This window comes from Lepidochelys kempii, chromosome 1, assembly GCF_965140265.1.
Source record: "Lepidochelys kempii isolate rLepKem1 chromosome 1, rLepKem1.hap2, whole genome shotgun sequence".
In the NCBI taxonomy this organism is placed as follows: domain Eukaryota; kingdom Metazoa; phylum Chordata; order Testudines; family Cheloniidae; genus Lepidochelys; species Lepidochelys kempii.
The window spans coordinates 188,888,174-188,905,156 of record NC_133256.1 but is presented as its reverse complement, the minus strand read 5'-3'; the positions used below and the strand labels follow the sequence as shown (position 1 = coordinate 188,905,156).

General features: G+C 41.7%; 1 protein-coding gene across 12 annotated transcripts in view; it reads left to right on the top strand.

Moving 5' to 3' along the window:
• The window catches only part of NSUN3 (NOP2/Sun RNA methyltransferase 3), a 28,575-nt gene extending 20,853 nt beyond the window's left edge, over positions 1-7,722 (top strand). For 10 of the 12 annotated variants that reach the window (XM_073305397.1, XM_073305497.1, XM_073305467.1 and 7 more), the window contains 2 exons: positions 5,752-5,840; positions 6,377-7,722. In XM_073305397.1, coding sequence (XP_073161498.1) covers positions 5,752-5,840; positions 6,377-6,576 — 289 coding nt within the window. In that variant the 3' untranslated portion in view covers positions 6,577-7,722. Of the gene's footprint in view, positions 1-5,751 lie in introns of all 12 variants that reach the window. The other 2 variants (XM_073305417.1, XM_073305407.1) reach the window with 2 other exon arrangements.
• Positions 7,723-16,983: the final 9,261 nt, after the last annotated feature.

Sequence of the window (16,983 nt, the reverse complement as noted above, 5' to 3'; positions counted from 1 at the left end):
CAGAATAATAGGGGCCTGTTGTCTTTCAAAGTGTTCAGGCTGCTGGGGAAAACAAAACAGGTGAGATTTTCCTTTTTAAAAAAAATTACTTGATATAACTTCTTTTTTTATCTTAATTATTGTTTGGAACAGCATTGTCTCTATATGGCAGCAAAGCTCACTGTAATGAGGAGAGAGGAAAGCATCATGCTTGGGACACAGAGAGAATACTTGTACTGATGTCATGCCATCCCCATGCCTTGCTGTCATCACAATATATTGTGAATTAGGTATTGTAGACACACGGAATTTCCCTGGCCTTGACAGCTTGATTTTGGAAAAACTATGGGATATAACTGACATGACTCTGGGGAGGACTGGGCTCAGTTTGATTTTTAAAGAAATGGGGGAAGGGAATGCATGGTCTGATTCATCTCAAATGAGAAGGGGTGTGGATGAATTAAATGTGACTTCAGATTCTTTGCTGCATGAATGGTTTAGAAGCGATTCCTTGCTTTTTTTTTTCCTGATCAAAACCAGAAAAATCAATTTTCTGCTTAGTGACCAAAAGATGGCACTGTTGAAATGTTACATTTTTTGTAACTTGCCCTGAAACCCATATAATCTTTCTTTTAACACTGAAAATGGTTAAATTAGTGATATTAATACTGACCCTTCCAAAAAGATGTAGAACATATAATCATGCACAGAAAGAGCCATCTGGGGACGTGGGATTGGTAATACGAAATATTATATTGTTTTGATATCCACTTATATGTCTGTTTTATAAAAGGCTGGGTTTGTAATGCCATTTTTTAAAAAAAGGGATAAAATGGCAGCCTATCACATTGTTTAATTTACTTTTAGTGTGAAATGCCCACCTTTTGGCATTAGATAACGCCAAAGTTTTTGTGACATTTAAGTATTAGAGTCATTGAACGCATGTCTCTACAACAGATCTTTTTATTTTTTGAGATACTGAAGTAATCTTATTGCTCTGTTTTTCTTTATTTCTAATTTAATTTTTAAGTGTCAGTTTCCTCTCCTGTTACATTTAATGTGAATCTTGAGACTTCGACCAAAGAAAACATTAAGTATGTGTTAGAATACGATGTAGTTTTTCAAAATCACATCCATCAACCCTGCACTGGCAGGGGGTCAGATTAGATGACCTTAATAGGTCTTTTCCACCTCTGGCTGCTGTAATTCAATATGCATGTTAGTAAATCTGTCTCGAAAGAGATATTCAGTAAAAAATGAGTGACAATGAATTCTTTGTAAATGCATAATTTCTACCATAGAGGAATTTACACTCCTCTTAATTGCATGAGAGTTGTACCTGGGTTTGCTAAACATCCATCTGAAAAATGGTATACAGCTATGCCCTGACTATTACATATGTCTGTCTTGGAAATATTGTAATTTATTTATCCAGCAAGGTTGATATCACTATTTAAGCCATGCATAGTGTGGGCAAGCATCACACAAACTTCCACAGACATATCTGCCAGTCTCCCTCAAATCTAATTTGCCATGTCCCAGTCCTTTAGTGATTGAAAACATGATTAAATGGTTGTGAGTATTTGATATCACAGTGGGTCCCATAAATTGTACTATTACGATATCTTGTAAAGTAACATATGACACCCAGGGAAGGATTTATTTTTGCCTCTAAACATTTTATTTTCTTCCTCAGTGCCTCTCTTCCTTCCTTCTCGGCTTGTTCTCCTCCTGTTATAAAACCTAATGGCATCTTTTGCAGCTTCTCTTCCTATACACCTACAGATGTGCATTATTTACCTGAAAGTGGTAGCTACCTGGAAGAGGATATCTCTGAGTAGGCCTGGAAATTGTGAATGAAGCATGTTAAAGGATAAAATTGAGCCTCAGCAACTTACCATGCTACTTTCTTTAGCATCCTAAATATAGGTACATTTCCATGCTCAACGGCTTGTTAGCCTCTGAAGCCCCAAAAAGCTGGCTCTTCCGAAGTAGTGTAATTATTTTAGGCACCTACTTGGCAAACTAGGAAGCTGCCTTTGCAGGCTGCTGTGCAGGTCATCTTTTGATAGCAGTGATTTGTTAGTAGGCATTTAAATGTTAGTGCTATTAACAGTTTCTCTTGTCTATAGAACAAAAATGGGGATATTACGTGCAACAAAAGTACTACAGAGTCTCCTGTTAACAATTGCCCGTCCTTGTTAATAAGCAGTCACAGGTGTCTTTCTTACGACTTTTTAAACAAATAGTCTTACAGGAATGTATATTGGATTACTTTAAAGTTTAGGTCAAAATAAGGCTTAAAGTAGCAGTTGCTCCTGTACTGAACTAGGGCTTCAATATAAAGAAGTAAAGCTTCAATTCCAAGCCATTTCAATTATGTGCAAATTTATACTACTTTTAATCTGGTATGGTGAATACATGAACTTGGATTTAAATTTTTGAAAACACAATTAGTGTAACTAGTTTTATATTTTAATAGTTAAGTTTTTACTAAAGGTTGACTTATGATGTTTTAAGAAATATAATTAAAGGAAACTGCATTGCTGGGAGCAAATATGATCGCAGTCTGATTGTTTTAAAGCAATGTACTTTAATTTCATTTTCACCAAAGTATTTTTAGGGCCCTCCAGACATTGCTTCCATTTTAATCATACATTTTTAGAAATAAGTAGTAGATGTATAAGTGAACTATGCTATTATGTCTGTAGATTTGGAGCCCGTTTCTTAAAGGTGCAGAGCACCTCATGACAGGTGACAAGTGCCTTCGCTGCCTTATCTTTTTTTATTTTTATTTTTGATCAGCCATTGATTGTATCAGTAGATGAGGGCACTGAGCATCTGACAGGACTTGATTTTTAGTGACTGAGTTCTCTGTGAGCAGTGCTACCTCCTCTCAAAATACTGTGCTGTAGTGTCAGACATTAGCCTGAATTCTGAGGAGAGACTTTATCACAAAGTCTTTTGGATTAGAAGACAGTCCTACCAACTGAGCCTTAACTAACTCCTTTCAGAAAGATAAATTGCAAATGCTAGAATGAAAACAAAGCAGAACAGGCAGCCAACAGAGGCACTAAAGCACCTGGTCTAACTTGTCCTTAAGCAGGAAAGAATATTACTTAATTTACAGCACTCCCCTCAACGTGCTTATTTGTGGAGTCAAATGTGTGTTGCTGGCTACCTGCCCTGCTTTCCAGTGAGCTGTGCTCCACTCGTCCAGGTGCACTCTGGTGGCTTGGCTGGCCTAAACATTGCCCCATTTCTTTTACAGACAATAGGATGGTGAGAGAATGGAGACAGATGCAGAGAGAAGAGGAGGGTGAAGAGGCAAATGGGTGGGGTGAGAGAGAAAGGACAGAGAAGTCGCAATGTGTTTGGCGCCAGCACGGGCGCTTCACGTCCCTATTTTCCTGCTAAGAATGATGTGCAGAAATGGCAGGTTTGCTAGCACTGCATTAGATTAAACTACAGGAAGCCATGTGTTCGTTCTGGCAACAAATCTAAATAGGATTTGTGGGAGGAAGGGAGTGAATATTGCACTCTGAACAGAAAGGAGGGTTGGCAGGAATACTCAGCAACACCCACTCACTTGGGAAGCTGAACAGAACTTTACTGTAATAACAATCACTGAAAGAGTTGCTCTCTCTGGTGCCTCCTTCGCTTCCTTGAGCAGGGCTTTCCTTTCCTTGCAGAGCTCCTCTAACCCTTGACTTATCCTGAACCTGGTTTGGATTGGGCTTCTCTTTACTGAGGTTTCACCAATAAAGGGGGAAACTCCCCCAATCAAGTTGAAAGCCCGTTCTTTTCTTCAAGGTCCGGTTTCCTTTCTCCACCTGTTCTCATTCCGAAGTGGCATTACTTTTCTGCCAAGTGGGAGCTGCCCTGAACAGCTCCCCCCATTGGTCTAGAGTGAAATTATACCTCTCATTTTAACTTCCTCTTCAAACAAAGCATCTAGCTGAATAGTGTTTTAAGTATGCTCCTAGGATATAAATATCATTATGTTTTGTATGAAAAGCCAGGAAACCAAAAATATGACTTTATTCTTCCATGACACTACAAGAGCAGTATTTTAAAAGAGAAATGGTTGAAACCCTTTTTCCCCACGTTGTTATAACTGTTTCTTAGAGACATCATACATCGCTTACTCCCACTTTTTCAAAATATCTTCTGCGGATTAAATATATATTCTAATATGACCTATCCCATCAGATCTCAAAAGTGAAGCACGGTCTGGTTAAGCCTGTTTTGCAGGAGATCTCTGGAAGGAACTCCATGGTGTTACACAGGATTAGGTGGTGGCGGCGGCAGCGTTCTTCCTACTGGATCACGACTGAGTCAGTAGGCCAGCGTGGTCCTAGAAAGTGCTGTCTCTGCAGGTGCAGTCTTCCAGAGGAGCTATAAAACTGCGTCCTGACCACTCAAATGCATTAATATTTGCATAGCCCTCTGGAAATGTTGAGGACTTTGTTCCACGTTGACTAATTGCATTCAGCTGCCTTTTCAAATGAGAAGGGTATGCTTCAGTAAACTTGCGTTTAGTATTGCCAACTACTGAAGTGGGCACTTTTCACCCAGAGGTGGCCATATTCCAGTAGTGACTGAAGTGATCTGTTTACATATCCGTTTCTAAATCATTCTTAGGATCCTTTCGGGTGAAAATTGCTAGAAGAGAGATGGTTTTAGGACAACAGCTTTACCAACAAAAGTCACTCTCTTAAACATTTAAGGATGCTAGGTATGAAGAATGCTACAGGATTGGAAAAAATAGGTTGTATTGTAGCATGGCTTTTTTCCCCTTGCTCCCATAACATTTACTCTGTGGTAGTTGAATGTGCCTCACAGATCTCCTTTCAGCGTTTTAAGAAATTATTGTGTTGTATTTTCCTCCCCCTTAATAAGATGTCTGCTTTAATTGAAAGCAAACAGGGTCCCTATTTCTTTTTCTTGTGTTTGGAGGTTGAAGAAAAATAACAGATGCCATTTGTAACATTGAGATTGTATGTAATTGCTATGGTTTTATTTTTGTCAACAGAGCGATTGTGCATTTTAACGTTTAGCTTTCATGCAATTAGAGACATTTGATTAGACAAAGCATTTGCTGATTAAGGACCCAATCTTGCAGCTGTTAAATACATGGAAAAGCTTCTGGATCAGCCCCAAAATATGTTACTAAACAGAGTTATTGACCCATCATAGGGAGATTGTAAGATGATACAGTAGTAGGGTACCTTTCAAGTAAAGCAGGAAGTCTGATTTGCAGAAATGCATGCCAAACTGCAAGCCTAATAATTCTGTGCTGTTACTCCAGTTACATGTTCATTTTGGTGTCTGCATGTGCAAATGGCCAGCTAGGTATTTAGCTGGCCATTTGTATGTTCTGTCACCCAGTTTGTATGCACAATCACAACACTTGCAGTTGTGCATGCCCATTAGAAAATCAGGTCCAAAGAGTACTGGTTAAGCGTTGGTAAGATGATCATTCTGAAGTACGCTTGGAATCATATATTAAAATGCTACTTGTAAATTATTATATGCCTTTAAGAATATCATAGGGTACTTTGAAAATACACACTTAAATGAGAGAGCAGAACATAACACAGGTAATTATCTGATTATCAATGAAATGCTCAGTTATGACAATTTGATGAAGGTTTATTTCCTGTAGGTGTGGTGTTTTTGGGGTTTTTTTTGGTGGTCCCCTCCTCCCCCATTTGGTTATGTTTAATAACTCTGAGAGATCTAAATTTGGGTTTTTTTGGTTACTTACAGGTCTGCCATTAAAGCCTTGTGTCCTGGAGGATCTGTGGTCTATTCTACGTGCACTCTCTCGAAGGCAGAAAACAGTGATGTAATCAGTCATATCCTAAACTCCTGCAGTAATGTTCTGCCTGTAGATATAAGTGAACTGGCCAATGTCATTTCCGATGAGTTCACTCTGGTTGCTGGTGTCCAGCCACATGAACTTTTAGTACTTCCAGCAAGGGGGAAAGCATGGGGGCCTATGTATGTAGCTAAATTAAAAAAAACGTAGTCTAGGTGGCATTTGTAAGCCATATTGACAAATTCTTATTTATTTTTAATACACTGTACTCATGCATCTGTGCCAAATATTTGTCCAAGTAGCCTGGATTTAGAGTTGTGAACTGGTATACCAGATGCTGTCAAACGATCATTAAATTTGAGGTTTAATTTGTGACTAGGACAATATCCAGTATGGCCCAAGCCTGCAGTTATATCTGCTTGCACAAACCTCTGGCATCTGGACCCATGTGGAGCCCATTAATGTATAAGTCTACAGAGGCAAATGTATTCCAGATCATGAAGCTTCCATAATATCTTATTTATATATTGTTTCATCTTGAATATTCCAAAAGGACTTAACCTTCTATATAACGACATGGCAGAAATGCATCTGCTTTTGGGGTGAAGGGCAGCAGCCAACTCGCACAGACCTTGCTGTACGGTGAAGAAGAGAGGAAATTTTGGCTAGAGGCCATCAGACACAACATTCCCTATCCTCACAAAGTAATGCCTGAGGATTTTCGGTGCCTGCCTGAGGTGGACAGGACCTTCGCCATGGTCTTATGTGACTGACCTGCACAAAATAAACCTGCACAGAACTTAACTACTCTTTCACAAGAGGATGCAGAGTTCTTTCACCTCTGCTGGCTTTGAAGTGGTCCCAGGGAGTCAGTATGTCAAACCTGATGCTCTTGCATTCCTGCTAATGAAAAAAGAAACACAAGTTGTTTTGTTAAAAAAAAAAAAAAAAGTCCTAGAATACTTTCATAATGAAAATTTGTTGACAGGAAGACAGATATACAATGTAAGGATTTAGTCTACAGAGACATTTTGTACATCAGGGAAGCAGTCGAAGTACAATGCACACATTTTATATTGTTTTCTATAAAGGAAACTTTAACCTTTTGCTTATGAATAACTGTTTCAGGGGTCAGAGAACCCTGAAGAAAGGAAAAATTATCCCCAGTGTTTTCTTGCACTAGAATATGATGGAGAGTAAACAAGGGTAAACTGGATCTCTTGGGGCATGAAGGAAGCAGATGAGGGTGTCACATGTTACACTCCATAGGACAGGATGAGAGACCCTGGTCCAGTAGATGCTTATTCCTAGATTCCAAGGCCAGAAGGGGCCATTGTGCTCATCTAGTCTGACCTCCTGTATAACACAGGCCATAGAACTTCCCCAAGATAATTCCTAGAGCATAACTTTTTGAACAGCATCCAATCCTGATTTAAAATTGGTCAGTGATTGTCATAAATATAAAGGGAAGGGTAAACACCTTTAAAATCCCTCCTGGCCAGAGGAAAAATCCTCTCACCTGTAAAGGGTTAAGAAGCTAAAGGTAACCTTGCTGGCACCTGACCAAAATGACCAATGAGGAGACGAGATACTTTCAAAAGCTGGGAGGAGGGAGAAAAACAAAGTGTTTGGGTCTGTCTGTGTGATGCTTTTGCCGGAGACAGAACAGGAATTGGAGTCTTAGAACTTAGTAAGTAATCTAGCTAGGTATGTGTTAGATTATGATTTCTTTAAATGGCTGAGAAAATAGCTGTGCTGAATAGAATGAATATTCCTATCTGTGTGTCTTTTTTGTAACTTAAGGTTTTGCCTAGAGGGATTCTCTGTGTTTTGAATCTAATTACCCTGTAAGGTATCTACCATCCTGATTTTACAGAGGTGATTCCTTTACTTCTATTAAAAGTCGTCTTGTAAGAAAACTGAATGCTTTTTCATTGTTCTTAAGATCCAAGGGTTTGGGTCCATGGACCCTATGCAAATTGATGAGGATTTTTACCAAACCTTCCCCAGGAAGTGGGGTGCAAGGGTTGGGAGGATTTTGGGGGGAAAGACGTGTCCAAACTCCGTTTTTTTTTTCAGGAACCCAGATAAAGTTTGGTGGTGGCAGTGGAAATCCAAGGGCAAAGGGTAAAATTAATTTGTACCTTGGGGAAGTTTTAACCTAAGCTGGTAAAAGTAAGCTTAGGAGGTTTTCATGCAAGTCCCCGCATCTGTACCCTAGCGTTCAGAGTGGGGAAGGAACCTTGACAGTGATGGAGACTCCACAATGACCCTTGGTAAATTTTTCCAATGACTAATTACTCTCTGTTAAAAATGTGCAGCTTATTTCCAGTCTGAATTTGGCTACCTTCAACTTCCAGCCATTGGATCATTTGATACCTTTCTCTGCTAGATTGGAGAGCCCATTATTAAATATTTGTTTCCCAGGTAGATACTTCCAGACTGTAATCAAATCACCCTTTAACCTTTAGGTTGAGCTGCTTGAGTCTGTTACTATAAGGCATGTTTTCTAATCCTTTAATTATTCTCATGGATCTTCCTGAACTCTATCCAATTTTATCAATAACCTTCTGGGCACCAGAACTGGACACAGTATTCCAGCAGCTGTCACACCAAATATAAGAGGTAAAATAACCTCTCTGCCCTTGCTCGAGAATTTATGCATCCAAGGATCACATTAGCTGTTTTGGCCACAATGTCACATTGGGAGTTCATGATCATTTGATTATCTACCACACTTCCCAAATCTTTTTCAGAGTCCCAGCTTGCCAGGATAGAGTCCCCCATGCAGTAAGTATGGCCTGCAGTCTTTGTTCCTAGATGTATACAATTACATTTAGCCATAGTCAAATGCATATGGTTTGCTTGCGCCCAGTTTACAAAGCGATCCAGATCACTCTGAATCAGTCAGCTGTGCTCTTCATTATTTACCATCCCCCCAGGTTTTGTGTCATCTGCAAACTTTATCAGTGATAATTTTATGTTTACTTCCAGGTCATGAATAAATATGTTAAATAGTTTGGGGGAAAAGATCAATAAATATGTGAAATAGTGTAGGGAAAAGAACAGATCCCACTGGAAATACATCTGCTCAATGACAATTCCCATTTTGAGATCTATCCATTAGCCAATTTTAAATCCATTTAATGTGTGCCATGTTAATTTTACATCTCTCTCTCGTTTTTTAATCAGAATGTCATGAGGTACCAAGTCAAACACCTTACCGAAGTCTAAGTATATTGCATCAACCCTATTACCTTTATCAACCAAACTGGATAACCTTTTTTATGATATTACAAGTTAGTTTGTCAGGATCTATTTTCCATAAATCCATGTTGATTTGCATTAATTATATTACCGTTATCAAGTCTTGTATCAGCACATTCTTGGCACATTGTGGAATCAAGAGCAGGTAATGTGAGCGTGAAAATGTTTTCGCACTAGGCAGGCATGCATAGGATGCATTGAGCACAGATCTCCAGCACGCTAGTGCCAATTACTAGTCAGCACAGTCTACAAGAATGACCTCCAGCAAGACAGCAAACAAGCACGGAACAAGAAGAGTCAGTGATCAAACACATCATTGCCTCCACCCCCAACAAAATCCCAAGTCCCTATGTTCTTCAGTAACATACCGCCTGTCTTCCCTGCACGCTACATGTCATTTCACCCCCACAGACAAGTGCTGTAAGTACCTCTATGGTAGTGGATTATGCAAGCATTACAAACATTCAGTAAGAACTGATAACACTTTAAGAAAGACTGATTAGAGGACACCTGTTAAACTAAGGTGATAACAAAACACGGAATTTTGGAGAGTTTTCAGATGACAGTGGGATTGAGACAAGGCAGGGTGCTGAGTCCGTCTCTCTTCATAGTAGTTATGAATTTAGTAGTAGAAGAATCATGCCTGTGGGGAGACAGAGAAAGTGAATGTATGCAGGTGATCTGGCACTTTTGGCTGACAGCAAAGAAGAATTTGGTAAATATGGTATCAGTGGGCATCTGTGTTTGAAGACCATGGATTGAAGTTAGAAACAAAAAAAAGTTATAGAAGTCGGGAATATGGAAGAAGAGTTGTTTGACCTGAGTTGTTCCAACAGAGAAGCTGACGCAGAAGAATGAATTTGTGATATACACTTAGTGCCACTGGAGGGAGATCTGAAACATTGAAAAGTAGAACCCAGCGTGCATGGGCAGACATGAAAAAGGCGGCGGGAGTACTGTGAGACTGGCCATTAAGTAACAGACTGAAAGGAATAGTGTACACTGCTTGTGTTTGTGTCTGCAGGCTCTGTGGTTTAAAAACATTGTGTCTGACAGAGATGGAAGAAAAGAAGATACAGGTAGTAGAAAATAGACTAAGCAGAATGGCAGGCAAGTGGGGGTACACAATGTATATGGAAGAAATTAAGGGGCAGATGAACTTGGGACTCTCCATGATAGGTTGGAGTCCACATTTGAGGTGGGCTGGAGATGTGTTAAGAATGAGAGAAGAACCACCAGCAAAGAAAGCATAGGAGGAAGAGGACTGCAAGAAGGTCTGGAAAAGACCAAGGATACAATGGGGAAAGGCTTGCAAGAGAAGTTTGAAGAGAAAAGGACTGGAACTCCAAGACCTAGAAACCTGTGCAATTCTTATAATGCAACCTACTGGAACATCTGAGAATAGGAAAAGGCAAGTTTCACCCTGATTTGGGAGAGGAATAAAATAAATAGAGGAAGCCACAATAAAGGAAAACATTCCAGTGCCAGCATGGTCCCCAAGAAGGTAAGCTGGGATGCCATGATGCGAATGGGAGTATTGCAGTATGATGCGAGGCATACTGTTCAGTTCCCGCCCAGTGGCACTGTAGATGCCTTGAAAGTGTTAAATCACAGGGCTCTCAGTTATCGTTTTAGAGGGAAATCACATTCCTGCACATCAACTCACCCCATTGGAGACTAAGAGAAAAAAACTTCTCCTGCATTGCCAAGCCAACACCCTCTAAGCTTAGCCTTGAGGGCACCCATCTAGAAACTGCTGTTCAGTCTCCTTGACCATTGGACCTCTTTGTAGAGACTCTCTAGAGTTAGTGGGAGGGAAATGTGAAGGTGTTTTCTGTGATGTGGGCACCAGTCTACAAGGAAATGGAACCACCACACCCACATACATCCAAACCAGCTATCAACTGGTTTCGGATTTGGATCACTAGTGATTTACTGGGATTTGAATCCATAATGTATAAATGAATTTCACGTCCCCATAACCATCTCATTGACAGGCAAGGAATTTCGCCCACCCTCCTCAATGGGAAGAGTGAAGACAACTGTCTGCAAAAGCTGCATCTACTCATTTCTCTCAGTTGGATCTCTCTCAATATTAAAGCTCAGACCTGCTCTTGGATTAAGAGGCTCTGAGCACAACACTAAGAGCAAGATCAGAGGCAGCTACGGCCCCTGTGTACGTGAGCCCATGGGTGTGCGGGGTCTTGTCTTGCTCATGGTGTGAAGTGTTTGCTGCCTTCGTGGACTTCCATTTTGGAGCTGTTAAATTCAGTTCAGTTCCTCTCAGATGGCAGTCTGCATGGAGGGGAGGAGAAATCCTTTCAACTCACTCTCACTGTGTATTTCCCGTCTGCAAACCATTTATACAGGCCCAGCACGTGCCAGGTATATAGCAATTCTGCTTATGGCTACTCCACCCCATCTCATTTTTCTATCTTAGTTTCTTTGAGTGAATAAAATAAAGAGCAGCTATGGTTTTGAAACAGACAGGGCTGAGCACAGCCTCCATTTTCTCATAATGGAAGAAGGAGCTGGCAGACGGCTAGAACCTAAGTGGGATACTAGAGATCAGCCTCAGTATTCAAGACTTGGGTTAATCCTTTAAATACTTGCTAATCCCCAGGTGCTTGGCACCGTGAGGACTGGCCAATTTTTCACTCGCTCTCTGGCCTAAATGACTCTCTGAGAGTGAGCAAGTGTGGGAGATCCAGGATCCAGTTCCCCTGCTCCAATGGGTATTTATCCAGAGTGCAACAGCTTCAATAGGAGAGGCTGACCCCTCCCCCCCCTCCCCCAATGTCACAATATTCTGTATCCCAGTGGTAAGAACACTGACCGGAGAGGTGACAGATCCCAGTTCAGATCCCTTCTCCCCCTCAAGCAGAGGGAGACTTTAACTGGGGATCTCCCACATCCTGGATGCGTACCGTAACCACTGGGCTGTAAAATTTGTGAGGGAAGAGGTCCTCTGGCCATTTTGTGTAAACTTGCCTTAAAGGGGATCCGATTTGGTAGGCAGCCTCTAAGTTCGCTCACTGGATTAGGCCCCGCACGCTACTTAAGCAGCCAAACACCTATTGTCTCCTGGTTGGTGAATCATTCTGGTGCTTAGGTGGGAGATGGACACCTAGAGGGAGGCAGCAATGCCGAGGCCCAGAGGCAGAAACCTAGGGAACTTTTACTGCAAAAACTTAGGTGCCAAGTATGTTTAGGCACTTACAGGGTTGAGGGGGTAGGAGGGTTGTACATCACGGTGCCAAAACCAGGACTTAGGCACCTAAACTAGGCACTTAGGCATCTAACTTCTTTTGTGCATTTAACTCATCAAGCCCAAAGGAACCTTGTGTAAGAAGCAGGATGCTGTTGGTGCACTGGGAACAAGTGGATGCTCAGCAGCATGGGACTATGGAGATGGGATGAGTCTTATTCAGGAGAGGGGTGGGGGAAACAGGTCCCAATGCATGGGAGAGGCGAAGCAAAAGAAACTGGAGTGAATTTACTTTGCTCACATTCCTAATGTGGAGTAGCCTATTGTGGGGCTTGAAGCATTGGGAAAAGTCTTCTCCCTATTACCCTAGCAGGGGCTGGTTTTGTCCATGGCTTATCTGCTAGTCAGTCAATGTCCTGAGTATCTGTTACATACACTACTGAGTGCTCTAAAAGAAGAGGTATTGCAGACGTGTGAGTGTGAATGAGGGAGCCAGTGCCCCAGGCAAACCCAGCGCTGTCCGGTTGAAGGTGGAGGTGACAGGGAACACCCCCGACCCCAACCCACTGAGATAGGCAGTGAGGAGTCCTGTAGCATAGAAGAAGGTGATAGTCTGCCAGGGGGGAGCACTAAAATAGGAGAGCAGGCCTTCCCAGAGGGGAAGGGGAGTGGAAGCGATCTGCAGGGAGCAGTGTGGGGGGAAGAGTCTTTGAACTATCATGTCAATACAGCTGGCTGTGGGTGACACTGCACAACTGGTTGAGCGTTACATGGAGGCTGCATGGTCTAGTGGTTTGAACACTGGGCTGAGAGGACAGCTGTGTTCCATCCTCAGCTCTGGGGAAAGAATGGGGTCTTGTGGGTTAGAGCAGGAGGCAGGGCTGGGAGTCAGGACTTCTGGGTTTGAACCCTTGCTCTGAGAGAAGCTGCAGGAAGTGGAAGGCTGGCATGAGGGTAAATATGCAAATGATTCATGCATATTCACTCCTATGTAAATTAGGACATTGCCTTATTTGCATGCCTCTCCCGGTGGCTAGTGGGCGGGCGGGAGGGAGGGACTGGGCACACCCATCCTCCTTGTGCCTGTATCCATGCTCCCAGATGTACTCCATGGTCCAGCCCATTATGGTGCACACCAGCTCTGGGACCTTGGCACAGATAGCCTGGGAGTAGAGCCCTGCACGGATACAAAATTTACATCCATGGATACCCGCGAATATCTGCAAATTAGTGGGGCTCTCGATACAAAATATGGATCCTCATGCAATCTGTGATCCGCAAAAATGATCCGCGGGTATCTCTGGATGTGGATATAAAGCAGATATCCATGGATTTGCAGGGATTTACCTGGTGGGAACAAGGGGTGGGGTAGGGTGACTGGGTACAGACTGTGGGAGGGGGGCTGGGAGGAAGTGTTTCCAGTTGTGTAGTTGATTAGTTCTTTCTTTCTTTCTTTAAAATCATACATCTTTTTTAGTAAACTGCTTTGAAAAATATTCTGCTCAGTAATGGTTAGTTTGAAAGGTCCTTTTCCAAGGTCTCTTCACTCCTGACTTTTTTATTTCCAAATAGGTCCAGAAATCACTGGTTTTCTGTAAGATCTGATTTGTATGCAGAGTCCATCATCTTAAGCAGGGACTATTCCAAGCTCTGGCGAAATAGGTTTCTTTTTTGCCAAGTTGTTTACTGGTAAGAACGGTCTTCTGTTTACTGCAAAGGTCAGCGACTGTATTGACACGAGCTTTTAATCTCCCCCCGCACCCCCGATTATCAGAATATGAATTGAAAGGGTAAATTATGATGAAAGGCCCTTAAAATAGTAGGTTCACAGACATGTCATTTAGCTTTGACATTCAGTTTGTGGCATAATGCAGTCTATCCAGCAGGCTATAATGCAAGTAATTGAAACAAAACCAGAATGATTAATAACTGCAATAACTGCACGCTGTTCAGCGTTTTGTTACATAATTGCAGTCATAATGAGCACTACAGACAATCTGGAGAAGTGGTTTATTCACTGTGTTATGAAATGTTATGTGAATTAGTGATGTCATATCTGGTGTGTAGGGAGAGAGGATCCCAGTGTTATGCCATGCTGTATATACCAATTTCACAAAGCTCTCAAATTCATGAGCAGTGTCTTTAATACATAATATATAACTACTCTGAATGTAAAGGGACAAAGTCAACTTGCTATTATTGAAAAATAACTCAAGAGCAGTTTTTAGTCCTGCACCCCCATGAATTCCTCTGCCAGTTTTTGTGGTTTTACAATTTCATATTCCTGTTTTTTAAAATGTGTTTTCTCTCCCCCCGTTGCCTTGTGAAAGACCAGGCAAACAGGGGAACCGAGGTGACTCTACAGGGACAAGAGTAAAACTGACTGTACGCAGAGTGCACTCAGCTGCACCAAGTAAACAAACTGGAAAACAGGGGAATCTTTTTCCCTCAAAAATGGTTATTTCAAGCATAACTACAGTTACCATTGCAATGTTAAAACATCATAGTTTTGGCTGAAAAATGAAGTTGTATCTTTTCTTTGTTAGGTTCTTAGCGAGGTATTCTGTAATTAGTGACAGCTCTGAATTCTCTTTCCCTTCTATTCTCCTGTTAGTTTTAGAGTCATAGAGTTTAAGGCCAGAAGGAACCACCAGGTCTTCTAGTCTGACCTCCTGTGTCTCACAGGCCACCACTCAGCACTTGAAAACTAAATCCAACAACTGAAATTAGACCAAAATATTAAAGCCTATGGGAGACTGGACTATTGTGTGCCACAGACAGAGAATAGGACAGAATGAGGTGCACCAGTGCCTGAAGAGCCTGCCATAGCAGGGAAATAATTGAGATATACCCAGGTAATCCTGAAAGTGACCTGCACGCACACGCTGCAGAGGAAGGTGGAAAAATCCTGAGTCACTGCCAATCTGACCTGGGGAAAATTCCTTCCGAACTCCATGTATGGTAATCAGTTAGACCTTGAGCATGTGAGCAAGAACCAGCCAGCCAAGCACCTGAGAGAGAGAATGCTCGATGGCACCTCACAGTCCTGGTCCATCCCACCAAGTGTTCCATCTCCAGCTGATGCTTCAGAGGGAGGAGATAAAAAAAAACAATCTCACTAAATACTTACTTTGGGAGGGTCCCTTCCTGACCCCGGCAGGTGTCGGCTGAAACCTGGAAGCATGAGCTTTTCTGAATGTAAACCGGCAGTGAGTCCTAGGGCTGTTGAGCCCTGCCTCCTACCATTACAAGCAACTCCATCTTACAATCACACTCATACATTTGTCCTGCTCTCTCTTAAAACTAATTGAGTTGTGTGCCCCATCACTCCTATTGGGAAGCTGTTCCAGAACCTCACCTCTCTGATGGTTAGAAACCTTCTTCTAATTTCCAGCCTGAATTTGTTCTTGGCCTGTTCACATCCGTTTGTTCTTGTGCCAACATTGTGCTTTAGCTTACCTAACTCTTCAGGATCCCTAGTATTTACTCTCCTAATATATTTGTAGAGAGCAATCATATTCCTCTCAGCCTTCTTTTTGCTAGGCTAAACAAGGCAAGTACTCTTCTAGTCTTCTCTTATAAAATAGTCCCTCCATTCCCAGGATCATCCTAGTAGCTCCTCTCTGCCCCTGTTCCAGTTTAAATTCATCTTTCTTGAACACAGGTGATCAGAATTGTACACAGTATTCCTAGTGAGGTCTTACCATTGCCTTGTACAATGGCATTAATACTTTTCTACTAGACATGTCTCACTTAATACATCCTAGGATTGCATTTATAAATACGGCAACAAATCTGTGGCCATCTAGCACATCACCGCTATTACTGTGCTGCACACTCTGGCTGCTTTCAACTTCTGAAAACAGCAGGGATAGAATTCAGATCTCTGTGCTTAGAAGAACAGCACTTAAAGTATAAGATACCTTGGTCAGCAGTATGAAGCTTTTGACATGTGATTGGACAGTTCTGATTCTATCTAGTAGAGGGTAATAGTTCACACTTACATAAGAACTGCCATACTGGGTCAGACCAAAGGTCCATGTAGCCCAGTATGATGTCTTCTGACAGTGGACAATGCCAGGTACCCTAGAGAGAATGAACAGAACAGATAATCAAGTGATCCATCCCATCGCCCATTCCCAGCTTCTGGCAAACAGAGGCTAGGGACACCATTCCTGCCCATCCTGGCTAATAGCCGTTGATGGACCTATCATCCATGAATTTATCTAGTTCTTTTTTGAACCCAGTTATAGTCTTGGGCTTCATAACATCCTCTGGCAAAGAGTTCCACAGATTGATTGTGTGTTAACACCGTGCCCTAACAGCCATGTAAAAGAAGCAGTGAGAGATAAAAAGGCATTTTTTTAAAAACTGGAAGTCAAATCCTAGTGAGGTAAATAGAAAGGAGCATAAGCACTGCCAAATTAAATGTAAAAGTGTAATAAGAAAAGCCAAAAAGGAGTTTGAAGAACAGCTAACCGAAAACTCAAAAGGTAATAACAAAATGTTTTTTAAGTGCATCAAAAGCAGGAAGCCTGCTAAACAATGAGTGGGGCCCCTGGACGATCGAGATACAAAAAAAGGAGCACTTAAAGAGGATAAAGTCATTGCAGAGAAACTAAATGAATTCTTTGCTTCAGCCTTCAAGGCTGAGGATGTTAGGGAGATTCCCAAACCTGAGCTGTCTTTTGTAGGTGACAAATCT